This window comes from Mesocricetus auratus, unplaced genomic scaffold, assembly GCF_017639785.1.
Source record: "Mesocricetus auratus isolate SY011 unplaced genomic scaffold, BCM_Maur_2.0 Super-Scaffold_100022, whole genome shotgun sequence".
Classification (NCBI taxonomy): Eukaryota; Metazoa; Chordata; class Mammalia; order Rodentia; family Cricetidae; genus Mesocricetus; species Mesocricetus auratus.
In genome coordinates, this window is record NW_024429203.1 from 1092777 (window position 1) to 1104245 (window position 11469).

Here is an 11469-nt window from a genome sequence, read left to right on the forward strand (position 1 = left end):
GACTCCCACACGTGTCCTCTGACCTCCACGTGCGTGCCAAGATGTGTGGTCACACACACACTATGTATATTAAAGGCGTGCACCACCACAGCCTGGCACCTTCTGAAGTTTTAAAAAAGAAAAGGTGCCGGGCGGTGGTGTCGCACACCTTTAGTCCCAGCACTCTGGAGGCAGAGGCAGGTGGATCTCTGTGAGTTCGAGGCCAGCCTGGTCTACAGAGTGAGTTCCAGGACAGCCAGAGTTGTTACACAGAGGAACCCTGTCTCAAAAAAACAAACAAACAAAAAAAGGGTGAGTGTAGTGTCTGAGGAATGAATGTGTGTGCACTGTTGGGCTTGAACTGCGTCTCTTCTCATGTATTTATTTATTTATTTAGTGTAGTTGAGACAGGTTTGGACTGAATTACCTAGCCTAAAGGAAAACAATCGCTGACCATGAAGGTGCAGCCTTTAATCCCAGCACTCGGGAGACAGAAGCAGGTGGATCTCTGTGAGTTTGAGGCCAACCATCTACATACCAATTCCAGGACAGCCTGTCTGGAAAACAAAAATGAAAATAAGATAAAACAGACAGGCTACACTACTTCTTAAGAAGTTTCCTTTTGCTGGGGGTGGTAGCCCATACTTTTAATTCCAGCACTCGGGAGGCAGAGGCAGGCAGATCTCTATGAGTTCGAAGCCAGCTTGATCTATAGAGTGAGTTATAGGACAGCTAGGGCTCCGTTTTGAAACGGAGAAACCCTGTTTCAAAAAAACTAAATAAATAAATAATAAAGTAAAATAAAACAAGTAAATAAACAAAAATCCTAGACTCTCCATCCTCCTGACTCTGCTTCCCAAGCCAGTGCTGGAAGTATAGGCCTTTTGCTCCTAGGCTAGGCTCTAAGAAGAAGCGTCTACTAGATGAGAGTTAGGGTTGCTTAGTTTAACAGCCTGCCGCTGCCTGTCTAGGGCCAGCCGCAGCCAGGTCGTCCCTGGACCTCTGGGATTGAGGAGGGCCAGATGAGCTGAGGCAGTAGGTCCGGTGGGGGTGGGGCAGGGCCTGTGCGGTGACGTCACAGGTTCCTGAGAGGATCAGCATGGCCTCCCAGCCTCGGAGAGTGCTCATCTCTGGCTGTTCTTCAGGGATCGGCCTTGAACTAGCTGTTCTGCTGGCTCAGGACCCCAGACAACGCTACCAGGGTAAGGACTCACTTCTTAGGGCTCACAATTTCCAGCACTGTCTCTATTATCACACCTCCTGGGTGGAGGCTGGCCCATGGGCCTGGGGAAGACCCTGGACATGTAGAGGGACAATGTCTATTACACTCACTTGGGTAACTCTCTCATCTCATATATGTTTCTTTTTTCTTTAAGATTTGTTTATTTTTATTTTATGTGTATGGGTGTTTTGCCTGCATGTGCACCTGATGTCCAAGGTCAGAGAGGATGATGCATTCCCTAGAACTGGAGTTACAGACCACTATGAGCCATCTTATGGGTGTTGAGAACTGAACCTTGGTCCTCTGGAAGAGCAGCCAGGGCTTGTAAACTGCCGAGCCATCTCCCCAGCCCCTCACAGGTACTCCTTGAGTACTGGATAGCAGATAGGAAAAGTTATGAACAAGAGACTCTGTGTGTGTGTATGTGTGTAAAGATGTAGACCAGGTAGTATGTTTGCCTAGCATGCACAAAACCCGGGTTCTGTGCCCGTTGTGGGGGCACAAGCCTGAATCACAGCAATCAAGAGGTAGACAGGAGAAATTAAAAAAGCAAAAACAAAAACAAATCAGCCCCAAGTCAGGTCCATGACAGGGCACATCTACTAATCGAGAGGTTGAGGCAGGAGGATTTTGAACTCAGGACAGCTTAGGCCACAGAGTGATACCTGTCTCAAAACAAAGTAAGCGAGCGAGCAAAGCCCCTCCGCTGGGGAGTGTGCAGAGGGGAGGAGAGAAGAGAGGCAACAAGAGGATTTTTAACATGCAGGCTGGGGATGGTGGTGCAGGTCTGTGATCCTACCATTCCCAGCAGAGGCAAGAGGACTGAGGTAAACTCAAGGCCAGGTAGGCCATATAGTAACATCTTACCTCAAAAACAAGAAGGAACGAAACCAAGTGTAAGAGGAGGCAGAAGAGAGAAAAGACTGCAGCATGCCCGGTGGTCATAGAGTCAGGTGTGGTCACACAAGCCTGTGGTCTCAGCACTCAGGAGGCAGAAACGGGGACCTCTGGGAAACTGAGTTCAGCGAGGGCTACACAGCAAGTATTGGCTGCTCTTGCAGAGGATCCAGGACCCCAGTTCCAGAGCATCCAACAGACACATGCATGCATACAAAAACATTCATACACATAAAGTAAATAAATAAATATTGAGGGGGTGTTGGGGAGCAGCTGCCCCAGAAAACATCTCAGAGGAGGCTGGCTTTAGCATTCGAGGATGGTCACTGACAACGTCCCCACTAAGCCGGATTACAGCTCCACGATGAAACTCTTATTGTCTTACAGTGCACCCGACCTTGGGTCCTTAAAGGGGCTTTTAGCTACCGCAGCTGTGCAGTTCATGGCTGTGCTGTGCAGGCCATCCCTGAATCCTCTGACCCAGAGTATTTGGGAAAGGAAGCTGGCAGACACTGTCACTTTAGAGCCGGCTGCCAGGGTGAGGACATCACCCCAGTTGGCAGAGTTGATTCTTCAAGCCTTCTGGGTTAGAGGTGGATACAGCTGTGAGTGTGAGAGCATGAATTCCCCTGTGAGCAAAGCCGCATCCCTGTGGGTAGGTGTGCATCTTCTAAGGGGCCTACGACAGGGCTCAGCAGGTAAAGGTGCTTGCCACAGAGCCTACGACCTGTGATTTAACACATGGTGAAAGAAGAAAACCAATTACTACAAAATGTCCTCTGAGGCGCGCGCGCGCACACACACACACACACACACACACACGCACGCACGCACGCATGCACTTGCACATGCACACAAATAATACACAAAATAAAAGTAAAGCATTTTTTAAAATAATATTGCTAAAAGGAATTGGTTTGTTTTGCTGTTGGTTGCACTCTGTGCAAGCGTGCATGCAAGTGCCTACTGAAGACAGAACTCAGGGCCAGCTGCTTGCTAGGGGATCCCACGACCATGAAGCTGCATCTCTAGTCTTTTGTTTTGTTTTTGAGACACCACCTCACCATGTAGCCCATGCTGACTTTGAGCTCAAGACCCTCCTGACTCAGCCTCCTGAATGTTGGGGCAGCAGGCATGTGCCCAGATAAAGGTGGTGTTAACTACCTAAGACTATCATGTCAATCCTACCCAATGGGGAACTCACTCACTCTCTTCTTCCTCATTTTAGAAATGGGAAACTAAGGGACTGGGGCTGGGACCCAGTTAGTAGAAGACTTCTTAGCACAAAAGAAATTCTAGAGATGGCCTGGAGGTGGTGGCTTTAATCCTAGCACTCAGGAGGCAGAGGCAGGCAGATCTCTGAGTTTGAGGCCAGCCTGATCTACAAAGTGAGTTCCAGAACAGCCAGGGCTACACAGAGAAACCCTGTCTCAAAAAACCAAAAACAAAAGAAGAGGAAAAGGAAGAAGAGGAAGAAGGAAGTAGTAATCCTGGAGATACAGGTCTGCCACCCCAGCACTCAGGAGCTGGAGGCAGGAGGATCAGTAGTACAAGGTCAGTCTTAGTCATATGGTGAGTTTGAGACCAGCCTGGGATGCATAAACCCTGTCTCAAAAAAGAAAAGAAAGACATATATACACATAAATGTGTTCGAGTGTGTGAACATATGTGTATGAACACATGTGTATAAGTATGCAAATGTTGGACTTGTATTAAATGTAAATGTGTAAACATGTGGGTCTCTCTCTGTGACTATTTATGCAAGACCATAGGAACAGTTAGGCATGGTAGCTCACAGCCATCATTCCAGCACTCAGGAGGCTGAGGCAGGAAGATCGAAGCCAGCTTGGTCTACATACTGAGTTCTAGGCCAGCCAAGGATACATGGCAAGACCCTGGCTTCAAACAAAGATAGGAGGTCTAGGAAGATGGTTCAGCAACTGAGAGCACTTGCTGTTCTTGCAGAGGACCTGGGTTCAGTTCCCGTCATTCCCATGGGGGCCCACAACCATCCATAAACACATGCATGATGGACTACATACTTGCAGACAAATCATTCACACACATTGAAAAAATTTTGGGGGTGAGGGTGGTGCACACCTTTAATCCCAGCATGTGGGAGGCAGAGGCAGGGGGATCTCTGAGTTCGAGGCCAGGCTGGTCTACAGAGTGGGTTCCAGGACAGCCATGACTACCCAGGAAACTTTGTCTCGAAAAAACAAAAATCAATCCATCAAGAAAATAAACAATAGCTGACTCCATAAAGTGCTCTCCACACACGCATGAAGACCTGAGTTCTACGCCTACACCCAGCTAAAAAGCCAGACTTAGCTCTAGAGAGAGAAAGGGAGGTGGAGGCCCTGGGGCTCACTGGACAGCCAGGCTAGCCTATTTGGTGAGGTCTAAATTCAGAAACAGACTGTCTCAAAAATAAAGTGGGGTTGGCCCGATGGCTCACAGGTAAAGCATTTGCCTCTCAAGCCTGACAAGCTGAGGTCACTCCCCAGAGCCCACAGAGTGAGGAGAAAACTGACTCCTCAGTTGTCCATTACCTTTATGCATGTGCCATGACTTGTGTATGCTACAAGTGCACACGCATATGCACACACACATACACACACGCCTACACATACACACACACGCATACACACATACACATACACGCACATTTAATTAGGGGGCAGGTAATTGTCTCCTAAGGAATGACACCCGGGGTTATCCTGTGGCCTGTACACACATACATCCTACAGAAACACACAGAGCAAAGAAGCCCAGCACCTGTCCCGTTCTGCTCTCTGTCTCCAGTGGTGGCCACCATGAGGGACCTGGGGAAGAAGGAGTCACTGGAGGCAGCTGCTGGAGACACTCTGGGGAAGACCCTCAGCATAGCCCAGCTGGACGTGTGCAGTGATGAGTCCGTGGCTAACTGTCTCAGCCGCATCGAGGGACAACCAGTGGACGTGCTGGGTGAGACGTGGAAGCCCTTGGGGTCGCCCACTCAAACATATGGACTCAGGAATTTGCCCTCAGTAACATGACAACTTCTAGCCCTGGATAAAGGCGTAGCCCAGTTGCCCAAGAGTCAGGAGTACCAATCTGTTAATTAGAAATGCCAGACTTGGGGAGAGAGGCTGCATGGGAGAGACATTCTCACATAAAGAGAAAACCACATGTGGTTGGGAAAATTACTTCAGTGAGTCACCGGGAGACAAGAGGATGATGAGGCAGCCATTCATGTCCCCACGGAGCCTGCTAAGGCGGGTGGGTCTGGCCATCTTGGTGCAATTTGGGGGGAGGCAGACAGGAATTGCTCACGGGTGGTATGACAAAGACCAGGTTTCCTGTAGCTCTTCCACCCACTGTCCCAGGCCCAGAGACCTGTACAAAACCCAAACTGCTTAATACCACCTGGGTTCCATGTGTCTCCCCCATACTTGTTCAGAGAACTCAGGTCCTGGGAGTGACTTCAAGCAACACTCTCTATGCACCCCCTTAGTAAACAACGCAGGAGTAGGCCTTGTGGGGCCCCTGGAGGAACTCAGCCTAGCTACTATGCAGAATGTGTTCAACACCAACTTTTTTGGGGCCGTCCGTCTGGTCAAAGCTGTGCTTCCGGGCATGAAGAGGAGGCGACAGGGTCACATCGTGGTAGTCAGCAGTGTTATGGGGCTCCAGGGTGAGTCTGGGGCTCCCCCATCCAAGATTAGGAGGGTAGCAAATAGGTTTTAGCTCATAGTCCAAACTTGTCTTGAGAATGATTCTGAAGGAAGTGTTCTGGGATTGATTTACTTTGTCCATCTTTGTCTGTCCTGGTGTAAGAGTGGGCAGTAATGGTATGCATGCATTGACAGCCATCCACATCCCAGAACCAACTCCACTTCTGGTATACCTGAAACAGCCTTGCATTCACACCCCTGAAATCCAAATGAGCCATCAGAGCTCCCCTCCTTGACAAAAGTCCCATCAGGCCCTAGGGATGTATCTACTGTTGGAATTCTGAGACACAGCAGAAAAGACAGATCCATGTGTGATGTCTGCCATGGACCTACTCCAAAAGCCACCCACTTGCCATCGATGCTCCTGGGATCTTCTTCCTCCTCAAATCCTTCTAGATGCCCTCCCTTCCTCACCCTGGACACACTCTGTGATGTGATTCTCTCCCCAGCCACCCCCTAATTGCACCAGCTATGGAAAAGCATTAACAGGTGCCCGTGGACCATGGGGAAGGCATAAGTAAATGGACCATGCTATTGGTCGAGGGGAATAAGGGAGTTTCCTGGGAGCAGGTAGAGCGAAAAGGTGGTGACACATTGTCCAGAATGACCTCGTCCTGATGCTATGTGTGCCCATTGCACAATTACACAAACACACACACACACACACACACACACACACACACACACACACACACGATCCTCATTCAAATGTTCAAATCCTCCTTGCTTTGTGTTCCAAAGGCCTCATCACCCTGGGAGCCACAAAGCCTGTCACTGGCACACACATCCTTGAGTCCTCCTCCCTCCTCCCTCCCAGGTGTCATGTTCAACGATGTCTACGCAGCCTCTAAGTTTGCCCTGGAAGGATTCTTCGAGAGTCTCGCTATCCAGCTACGACAGTTCAACATCTTGTGAGTTGGGAACTTGGACGGCCGCGGGGAAAGGGAGCCGGCAATGCAGGAGACAGTGAAGAAGGGAACACGGAAGGCAAGTTAATAGGGCAGGGCATGAATGAGGTCCAGTCCCTACCCCCAGCCCCGCTGAGGACCCGCAGACAGTGAACTGTCACTTGGTTAGGAAGAGACAGCATTCTTCAGCTCCATGGCCACGGGTGAGAAGCCCCCAACCCTGTGGACAGCCCCTCCCCCATGGAACTCACGAGGTCACAAAAAAGTAAAAGACAGGAAAGTAGAAGGGGGGCTGGTTGGGAGGAGGAAGGGGCAAGCCGGAGTGGGAGCGGCAAGAGGGGGCAGATATGATCAAAGCATGTTATGAGCATAAGACACCCATTACTGCCCGGTGGTGGTGGTGCATACCTCTAATCCTAGCACTCAGGAGGCAGAGGCAAACAGATCTCTGGGAGTTCAAGGCCAGCCCGCTCTACCAACCTAGTTCCAGGACAGCCAAAGCCATTACACAAAGAAACCTTGTCTTGAAAAAAAGAAAAAAAATTTTTTTGGAGACAGCATTTCTCTGTGTACTGGACACAGTCCTTAGCTGTCCTGGAACTCGCTCTGTAGACCAGGCTGGCCTCGAACTCACACTTTTAATCCCAGCACTTGGGAGGCAGAGGCAGGTGGATCTCTGTGAGTTCGAGGCCAGCCTGGTCTACAGAGCGAGTTCCAGGACAGCCTCCAAAACAATACAGAGAAACCCTGTCTCGAAAAACCAAAAAAAAAAAAAAAAAAAAAAAAAAAGTGTGCACCACTAGGGGCCAGGTTCAAAAACATTTTTTTAAAAAGATTCATTACTAAGCATAATTAATATATGCTAATTAAGCCTTTCTCAAAGTGGGAGGAGGAGAGAGGAAGGCGGGAAACAGGCTGAGGAGGAGGCTGGGAAGAAAAGTAACATAGACTGTATTTACTAGAGCGCTGGCCTATCGTGAGAAAGACCTTAGGTTGGATCCATACTAGAGCTGCAAAATAACAACAGCAATAATAAATACTAAGGAGGGGCCAGACCTCGTGGGACATAATGTCCCAACACTCAGAAGGCAGAGGCAGGCAAGGCAAGTCTCTGTGAATTCAAGGCCAGCATGAGCTACATAGTGAGTTCTAGGATGGCCAGGGCTATACAGTGAAACCCTGTCTCCAAGTAACAATAGTAAGGACACCTGGGGAGATGAGTGCAGACTAGGCCAGTGTGTGTTTGCTGGAGCCCCACCTCCAAGCCCTGGCCCCTTCCCCAGCGTCTCAATGGTGGAGCCAGGCCCCGTTGCCACTCACTTTGAAGGAAAACTCCTGGCTCAAGTTTCCATGACGGAGTTTCCAGACACTGACCCTGACACTCTGGGCTACTTCCGAGACATGTACCTCCCAGCCTCCAGGGAGCTCTTCCGCTCTGTGGGACAGAGCCCACGGGATGTGGCCCAGGTGAGTGGGCAGGCACTATGGTTCAGGATGTTGGAGCTCTGTAAGTCCCAGAACTCAGAGTCCCCTCCTACAGGTCATTGCCAAGGTCATCGGTTCCACCAGACCCCCACTCCGAAGACAGACCAACGCTCGCTACCTCGCACTGACCGTGCTTAAGGCCGTGGACCCCTCTGGAAGCCTGTACGTGAGAACTGCCCACAGACTCCTTTTCCACTGGCCTCACCTCCTCAGCCTTGGCCTTCGATGCCTGGCCTGTAGCTGCCTCCCAACCCGTGTGCGGCCTGAATGAGCAAAGCAGGACTGACCCTTCCCACTCTGGACAGCAGGGCTCTGCCCCGAGATCATACAGACTCACTTTTCACTCGTCCAGGTTCATGGTTAGAAAAAAAATGACACAGTCTCACTATGTAACCCTATAACTCACTATGTAGACCAGGCTAGCTTAGCCTCAAATTCAGAGATGGGGTTGACTCAGCCTCCCAAGTGTTGCAATTAAAGGCGTGCACCACCACACCCAGCTAACTTCTTTTGTTAACATGTGTGCTAGCACATGTGTCAGAAAAGGATCCCTGGAGCTTCAGTGCAGCCTGTGTGAGCTGCCCAGCACGGGCACTGGGAGCTGAGCTTGGGTCCTCAGAGGACCCTCTTAACCACCGAGCCATCTCTCCCTCCCACACCTTTTTTTTTTTTTTGGCATGTGTGTGTGTGAGAGAGTGTGTTGTGTGCATGTATTCTGTGTGTGACTATATGTGAATGTGTGTGCATGGGCACCTGTGTACATGTGTAAATAGAGACCAGGGGTTGGCATCTTCCCCAATTGCTCTCCACCTCGAGGCAGGGTGTGCTGGTGAACATCTGCAATCACCACTCCAGGATGTGGAGCCAGGAGGCCAGGAACTCAGGACCACTCCTTTGATCTTAGGCTTAAAGATGGAGATAACACCTCCATTTGAACATTACTTCTCCCTAGGGGTCCCTTCACCCTATCCCACTAACGTCATCATTCCCCACATCATCTGTTTTCAGTGTGCTGTGCCTTTCCAGTTAGCCTCTGACCTCTACATATGCACTCTGGTGTTCATGCATGCCACGCGTGTGCGCGCACACATACACACACGCATGCACGCACGCACAAGCACGCACGCACGCACACGGAAATAAGAAAGAAGTGTAATTTAGAATTTCACAATAAAAGGATTCCTTGCAGTTTGGGGTCCAGTGGGAGGCAGGGGGTGGGGGTTTCTGGCTGTGACTCTGCATCACTTTGGGTTTCCTGAGGCTGAGGCCATGAGCTCCTGGACTCACCATACATTCCTATGCTGCTGAAATCACACTGAGTCAGGCTCGGCTGCATAGGAGGGAGAACCCTCATCGCTAAGAGTGGTAACGATACAAACAAACACAGCAAGGAGAAGCTAGTGTTAAACACTGGCTGGCTGATACTGCTGACCTGACAGGGAGGCTGGCCAGAGTTCAGACTATGCTGGAGACAGGCCCACACTTGGTTCTCCGTTGCTACACTCCAGCAGCCGCCCAGACCTCCCCCCCTGCCCGCCTGCCTTCCTCTCTCCCTTTTTCCCTCCCTCTCCCCACTCCCAGGAGATTCCACCATGCCAATCTTGTGCTCTAACACTGAGCAACACTCTACCATCCTTTATTATTTACTTTTTAATGATACACTTGTTTTTGCTTTCTGTGTATGAGTGTACGAAGGGCATGTATGTGCACCAATTGTGTGCAGTGCCTGAGAAGGCCAGAAGAGGCCGTTAGATCTCCTGAAACTGGAACTACCAACTGTTGCTGAGCCACTGATATGGGTGCTGGAAACCCAACCAGGGTCCTTTGCAAGCTTTGCAAGTGCTTTTAACTTCTGAGCCATCCCTCCAGCCTGGTGGTTCAGTTGTTTGCATCAATGTGAAAGGCCCCTAACCCCCATAGTGATGCTCCAGGGAAGACAGCAGCCCCTCAGGGTAGAGATGCTCACACAGCAATTGCAAAGGCATGTATCCAGGCCAAGTTATCTCATGAACTCTGGCATGCGTGTGAAACGATGAGTTCATGCGAATGTTTATGTAACAGCAAAAAGCACCCTGGAGACAGTCCATTGATCCATCAGTAGCAGACCAGACCCAAAAGTGATTATACAAGATACACGCATTGCAGGTTTGAAAGAGAATGAGGAAGCCTGTCCAGGCCTCTGCAGCAAATGCTCCAAGGTGCATATTCAAGAGAAGAACTCACCAGATCAGCAAGATGGCTTAGCTAGTAAAGGCACTTACCACTGAGCCTGATAGCCTGAGTTCAATTCCTAGGACTCATATTGCAAAAGGAGATGACCAACTCCTGCAGGCTGTCCTATGGCTGCCACATTCAAGGTGTGGCAAGTCCACACCTGCCTACCCACCCCCACACAAGTAAACATCTGTTTAAAAAGAAAACCAGAGAAAGAAGTTAAGTTCCAAACTTGTTCTATAGCATGCTAGTCTCAGTGAAAAGACTTAAAAGAATGTAATTTTTCCATTAAAACATTCTGTCCTAGTAGTCTTAAAATATGATAAAATGGTCACAATGTAAAATTTACCATCTTAATTTTCTTTTCTGAGTTCAGGGTTTCATAGCTGAGGCTGGTCTCCAGTGCCTGCTCCTCCCACCTCTACCTATAAATGACAGGGTTATAGGCCTGAGCCACACCCAGATTTATCATTTTTTAAAATTATTATTTATTTTATGTGTGTTAGTGTTTCCTCTGCCTGTATGTGTGATGGTGTCAGATCCCTTGGAACTGGAGTTACAGACAGTTGTGAGCTGCCATGTGGGTGCCGGGAATTGAACCCAGGTCCTCTGGAAGAGCAGCCAATGCTGTTAAGTGCTGAGCCATCTCTCCAGCACCCAGCTTTAGTCATTTTTAAAATTTAAAAACAAAAGCTCAGCAGTTAGAACACTCATTGCTCTCACAGCATTCCTAGGTTCGTTTCCAAACACCCATATTAGGCAACTCAGGATCATCTGTAATTCCTGTTTCAGGGGTCACCAAGGAGACAGCACCACATGTACACACACACACACACACACACACACACACACAAGTAAAACAAAATAAATCTTTTCTTAAAAAAAGAATACTACAGAATGGAGTTCTGTTTATTTAGTTCTGGTTGTGTGTGTGTGTGTGTGTCTGTGTGTTTCTGTGTGTCTGTGTGTGTGTGTGTCTGTGTGAGTGTGTGCCTGTGTGTGTCTGTGTGTGTGTGTCTGTGTGTGTGTGTCTGTGTGTGTCTCTGTG

The 11469-nt window shown here is 49.3% G+C and overlaps 1 protein-coding gene across 2 annotated transcripts; it reads left to right on the forward strand.

The window, feature by feature from the left end:
- The first annotated feature begins 1073 nt into the window (after nucleotides 1-1073).
- Rdh8 (retinol dehydrogenase 8) lies at nucleotides 1074-8658 on the forward strand. 2 transcript variants are annotated; one of them, XM_005078597.2, is made up of 6 exons: nucleotides 1074-1181; nucleotides 4904-5065; nucleotides 5595-5774; nucleotides 6632-6725; nucleotides 8006-8189; nucleotides 8263-8658. In XM_005078597.2, the coding sequence occupies exons 1-6, from the start codon at nucleotides 1079-1081 to the stop codon at nucleotides 8476-8478; spliced, it is 939 nt and encodes a 312-aa protein (XP_005078654.1). In that variant the 5' UTR covers nucleotides 1074-1078; the 3' UTR covers nucleotides 8479-8658. The 2 variants fall into 2 exon arrangements, with proteins under 2 accessions (XP_005078654.1, XP_040586041.1); XM_040730107.1 differs by lacking the exon at nucleotides 5595-5774.
- Nucleotides 8659-11469: the final 2811 nt, after the last annotated feature.

Excerpts from the sequence above, each read along its gene's own strand:
- Rdh8 (XM_005078597.2), top strand. The coding sequence starts at position 1,079 with ATGGCCTCCCAGCCTCGGAGAGTGCTCATCTCTGGCTGTTCTTCAGGG. Across the intron at positions 1,182-4,903 it reads CCCCAGACAACGCTACCAGG|TGGTGGCCACCATGAGGGAC; the intron begins GTAAGGACTCAC and ends CTCTGTCTCCAG. Across the intron at positions 6,726-8,005 it reads CTACGACAGTTCAACATCTT|CGTCTCAATGGTGGAGCCAG; the intron begins GTGAGTTGGGAA and ends CCCCTTCCCCAG.